At 36.2% G+C, this 6,000-nt stretch overlaps 1 protein-coding gene across 1 annotated transcript in view; it reads right to left on the bottom strand.

Annotated features, from left to right (window-relative positions):
- The window catches only part of nphp4 (nephronophthisis 4), a 239,143-nt gene that overhangs the window by 152,108 nt on the left and 81,035 nt on the right, over positions 1-6,000 (bottom strand). Inside the window, exon 8 of the mRNA XM_073819843.1 lies at positions 10-203. Coding sequence (XP_073675944.1) covers positions 10-203 — 194 coding nt within the window. The remainder of the gene's footprint in view (positions 1-9; positions 204-6,000) is intronic.

Raw genomic sequence — 6,000 nt, 5'->3', positions numbered from 1 at the left:
AGTATCCACCTGAGTTTGTCCGTGGAGGTCTGCCTGAAGCTGCCGCCTGCGCTGGCTCCGCGAGCCCTGGCCGATCCACTCCCTCCGGCCTCATGTTCCAGCACCAACACATGAGGCTTCTCCACCCAACCCCAGCCATTATGGACCCCGACCAGCAGCCTGCGCTCCTGCACCACAACCGAGCGTCCCTCCACACCCCTGTTCTAATCAAGAAAACACACACATGAAATTCAAACGCCGTTCTGATCAACAGAGATTTATATATAATTACAGGAATATGTGTTTGTGTACACAAACATGTGAGAGGAATTCCATGTATGTTTTGCCATAGAGTGAAGTGTGTTCGGCATACAATCCACAGAGGAGGTATGGGAATGGAACGTGTGGATTGTGTTGGAAAGCTGCACAGTTACGACTCCTCTGTGCTGGAAAGTGAGAGGGGCATGTAAGCTCTATTGATCCGTTCTATCCTCGGGAATGAATCTGAATGGCATTTCTCTGGTAAGCAGAGAGTGTGGAACTTACAGGGGAAAAGATACAGAGAATGAAACCGACTCACTCAAAGCAGAGAAAGTCATGGGGAACGCATTGGGATTCATTTCATTTGCACAGATTTAATTGCCTTTTCAATGTTGCAATATGCTCTAAGGCAACAAAATGTAATAAAGTGACGAAAACGAAGGCAATTTATCAGTTAAATTAATTTAATTAGATTTTTTTTTTATGTTGGTAACTCCGCCCAATGTCAACTTTCATTGGTCCAAAATCCTACTCCTCACAACTTTATTTTAAATAAATTTGCCATTTTGTGCCTTGTGCTTTTGATGTTGGAAACTTGCTTCATCTCTAGTTTAGAGACACCACAAGGTCAAAACAGTGCTTTAAACTTGACTAATTTTGGTATTGAGGAAGCTTCTTTGAAGCTTTAGTTTCCCAAACAGCTTGATATTATTTTGGTTAATCCACATTTAACCAAATATGGTAACACTTTACAATTAGCTTCCATTACTTGAATGCATAGTTTACCAAAAAATCTAAATTCTGTCATTAATTACTCACTCATGTTGTTCCAAATTTGCAAGACCTCACAAATTAGGATAATTTGGATCAAATTCAAGTGCTTTCTGACCCTGCATAGACAGCAACGCAACTACCACAATCTTTTGTCCATGACTTTATATAAGGCTGGACAATAAATTGCAAGTCATCCTCTCTCTCGAAATCTTCAGACGTTTACAAAGACTGTTTTATGTACACCGTGTGTCTTCTTCTGCTTGTAAACAAGGCACCTTACAACCTTTCTGGGCTTTGAATGTTGTAGTTGAGTTGCGGTCTATGGAGGGTCAGAAAGCTCTCAGATTTCAACAAAAACAATTTGTGTTCCAAAGATGAACAAAGGTCTAACAGGTTTGGAAGGACATGAGACTGAGTAATTAATGACAGAATATTCATTTTTGGACAAATTATCCATTTAACTACAAAAAACGAATATTTTTTTCACCAGCTCATGAACCAGTTAATTTATCATCTGAATGAACAGATTCACTAAAACGAATAAAGCTGTGCTTAATTGTCAGGGCTGAAAAGAATAACAATAATACACTTTTTGAGAAAAGTAGCTTATTAAAATATAGCTACACTGTCAAAAACAAAAAAACAAAAAACAAAAAAAAAACAGAAAACTTTGTTGTAACAAAAGTTGTCAGTGTCCCTTCCCATTGCATAACAAACCATCACAGGTACTTGCACCCCAGCCTCCAAAAACTGTCACTATTTGCTAAATATCAGGGGTGCAACTTTGAGTCCAGCAGCTGTCTCTGTAAGTCAGTGTCCAGACATGTTTACAATAACACATCAATTACAGGACAGCTCGCTGCCATTGTGTGGCGACTCTTGGCAGACACCTGGTGTTCCGAAGATGCATCGGCTCTGAGACAGTGTGGCAGCAGCAGTCAGATGTTATTAATTGCAGCATTACAGAGGATCTGTAAAAGAAGGTATAGGACTAACAGCTTTTCTCTCTCACTTCTCCTCTGGGTGAGAGTCACATCTATCTGCTCAGGCCTCCCACTCACTGCTCCTCCAATTAGCATATCAATTGTGTGCAGTGTTTTATATGCAGGCCTACAAGAAGTAGTCCGCACGTATCCCACTTTACACTGTGAATCACCCAGCGACTGCACCGACTATCAGAGAACCTCTGAAACCTTGCTTTAAGTGGATGTAACGCAATTTTGTGCCCGGTTCACCGCTTAATAGGTCACATCTGTGCATTTCCATGAGTCTCATGGGTTCTTGCCAGTGATATAGATGTGAATGATGACTTGTGAGGTACATTTCATTTTATGATTTTGTGTGAGGAATACACCAAGACTAAATGTTCTTCTGTAAAATGTCATTGGTGGTTTAAACACAAAAAAAAATGGCATTTAGCAGGATGTTCAAGCTTCTCTTTGTGCCTACAACGAAAGTGGCAAACCAAGGCTTGCACTAAACTTTAGGGACTGGTCATTGAAAAGCAGATATCGATCCACAACTTCTCTGACTTGTCTGTAGTTGTGGTTCTGTGAGGTACATTCATTTTCGCTGCCTTCTAAGACTTTATATTTGGTCAACAGTCTCAAATCACCTGTGGGCGACATGACAAATCTGAGGTCCAATTATTTGGAAGAATATTGTGAAACGCAGAGAGAGACAGTACTCTAGGGACTCTATATTCGGCAATTATTTATTTGAGCAATAGAAAAGGCTATGGCTGTTTTCACGAACAAAAGTGTTCTCAATCGAGAGAGATAATTAAGTAATTAAATCACGTAGCGATGTGCCTGTTTTCAGCAAATATATGTAACACAAAGCCTCAGGTGGTGCAGCCCAGCGCAGAATTCGATTGTGTGACAGAGAAAAGTCGGTGGGCAGCTTACAGGCTCTGCAGGACAGACAGCACACATTTATGAGGGAATTAACAGTCCTGCTTTGAGGAACGCAGGGATTAAAACTTTAGGTCATGGAATACATTGCCTTCTTACCTCCAGGTTATGGTTATATTAATGTCATTGTAATCATGCAAGTATGGAGTTAATGAAAGACAGTTAGCATCTAACCAGAAGTAAAACAAATTATTGAGAGCAAATTGGCAAATGATTTGCAGATAAAAAAAAAAACTATAATACAGTGAACCGTCTGTTAGCTCCACACACAAATTTCATTAAAAAAATTTTTTTTCTCAATTTGCTCAAAAGCATTTTTGATTTGCCAAATTGCATGAGAAACAATACCTGTTGTGCTATTATTTACACTACCATGCAAAAGTTTGAGGTTGATAAGATTTTTAATGTTTTTAAAAGGATTCTCTTATGCTCACCAAGACTGCATGTATTTGAAAAAATAAAATAAAATACAGTAAAAAACTGAAATATTAAAATATTTTTTTACAATTTAAATTAAGAGTTTTATGTTTTATATAATTTAAAATGTGAAAAAAAACTGAAGCTGGCAAAACTGACTTTTCAGCAGTCACTACTTCATTTTTTTTAGCGTCATACAGTACAGAAATTATTTTAATATTTTTTTATTATTACTAATGTTGAAAATAGCTGTGCAGCTTAACATTTTTGTAGAAAACATTTTTTCAGGATTGTTTCATTCACAGATTTTTGTAATAATGTAAAATCTTCACTTTTGATGTCACTTTTGATAAATTTATTCCGTAAAAGTAGTAATTTCTTAAAAAAAAACAATTTTTTTTACTATAACATAAATAATATATATTCAAACAAAGTTATTTATTATACTTACAGCAAACTTACAGTGTTTTTTATTCATTTCATTTACAGTGTATTTTCATTTCAGACTCTTTTTTCAGGATACTTTTATGAATAGAAATTTTTTTTTTTTTTGTAAAAACGTACAAACCTTTGCAAAAGTGACAAAAGTGATACAAAGTGATAGCAAAGACTTTTATTTTGAATAAATGCTGTTCCTTAGAACTATCTATTCAGAAAAAAACAACTTTATTTTCATTTTTGTAGAAAACAGTGACTATTTTTTCCAAGATTCTTTCATAAATAGAAAAATATTTTTGTAATAATGTAATCTTTACTTTTAATGTCGCTTTTGATATTAATTTCTTTAAAAAAAACAATAACTTCGGAATGGTAGTGTATAATTTTAGTATAGTACGAATGCTATATTTTCAAAAAAGTCACAAAAATGTTATTTATTACACTTGCAGCAAATTTACAGATTTTAGAAATTATGTAGCAAGGATGCATCAAACTGATCAACAGTGACCAGTGTAATAATCTAAAAATTGTACTTTTAGATGTCACTTTTGAACATTTTAATGTGTAATTAATTTCTTAAAAAACCTCTGGAATGGTATTGTATTTTAGTATAATATAAATATTTATATTAAAAAAAATTACAAAATTTCCAAAAAAACAAAAACACATTTGCAGCAAATTAAGAGTCTAGAAATTCTGACTGTAGAAATCAAAGCATCTTCCAAACTGATCTCATGACAAAAACGTACCTGTGGGAACTTTTCTGCAAGACGCAAAATATGTACCACAATGTATGTTTCATAACAAGTGTGTTATATCCACTAAATGGCACTAAAAGAGTTTTTTTCACTGAAGTTCTGGTTCGAAATGGTTGAGCGGTGCTATAACTCTCTATGCTCTGTGACGTTTTAAAATAACGTACCATCTGCACTATACCTAAACCTACACATTAGTATGAACAAAAGCCAATGTAATGTAAAAACGAAATCGCAAGCATGCCGTTTTAACTTGTTTTTCAATCTATCATCTTTTTCATTGTGAGTCATGTTTTTCACAGGATTCGCACACAAAGATTCCACATCCTAAGTCCAATTTAGGGATGCACCGATCCGGATCGGCCGATCCGCTTGCGCGTTTTGTCAATAAAGCCGGTTCTGTAATCAGCGGTAAATGCCGTCAGGTGCGTGATTTCACGTTGAGCCATATATACTACACACAGCCGTTGTTCACAGACAAGATGCGCAAATCCATGTTCATTATCAGTGTGAATGTGCGCAGCTCGTCGGTAAACAACGGCTGTGTGTATATATGGCTCAACGTGAAATCACGCACCTGATGGCATTTACCGCTGATTACAGAACCAGCTTTACTGACAAAACGCGCAAGCAAGATCGGCCGATCCGGATCGGTGCATCCCTAGTCCAATTCCGTGCCGGCTGACTGACAGAGCAAGCTTGTTACAACCAGAAAGTGAAACATGGAGCTGTAATCCTAACTGTGTACAAAAAAACATTTAAAAGTGCTCACTGACTACGTTTACATGGACAGCAGTAATCTAATTAATGACCTTATTCTGAATAAGACAATAATATGATTAAGCTGTTTACATGAGTTGCTTTTAGAATATTCCTTTCATGTTCCCGTTTTACATGTTATAGTGCATAGATCGATTAATGACACACATCATTACGTCCACACGCGACGCTATCAGTTTATCTTCGTTACTTTTGGATGTTTCGGTTTTAATTTTACAAAAGCTTGAAGTGGCTCTGGACATATGCAACACATTTTTTAGAATGTGTGAGTTAAAATTTGCCGTGGTCGCATTTGTGCGAGTGCATGCTGTGCTGCTCCAAAGGGTCTGCTCCATACAGCGCGCGTTTCAGAGCCAGTCGACAGTTTTTAGGAGAAGAAAAAAAAAAAAAAAAAACACTCACAAGCACAGTCACCGAAAGACAGTTTAGTTTAGTTTATTTTTGTTTTGTTTGTTTTCATTTTGAAAACCCTGTTATCTTTGCCGTTTACCTCACATTACGCTTTGGAGGCTTTATTTTATTTTATTTTTTTAATTAATTATTTTGATTGCTCAGTGTTTGCGCGCCCTGTAATAAATTGTTTAGTCGGCATATAACACAGCATGTGATGGAGTCCATGCCTCGTCTTATTAGTTTTTGTTAATAAATGCTATATAATGCTATATATAAATGCTATATATATA

This window comes from Garra rufa, chromosome 15 (genome assembly GCF_049309525.1).
Source record: "Garra rufa chromosome 15, GarRuf1.0, whole genome shotgun sequence".
NCBI lineage: Eukaryota > Metazoa > Chordata > Actinopteri > Cypriniformes > Cyprinidae > Garra > Garra rufa.
This window is presented reverse-complemented; position numbering and strand designations above follow the sequence as displayed.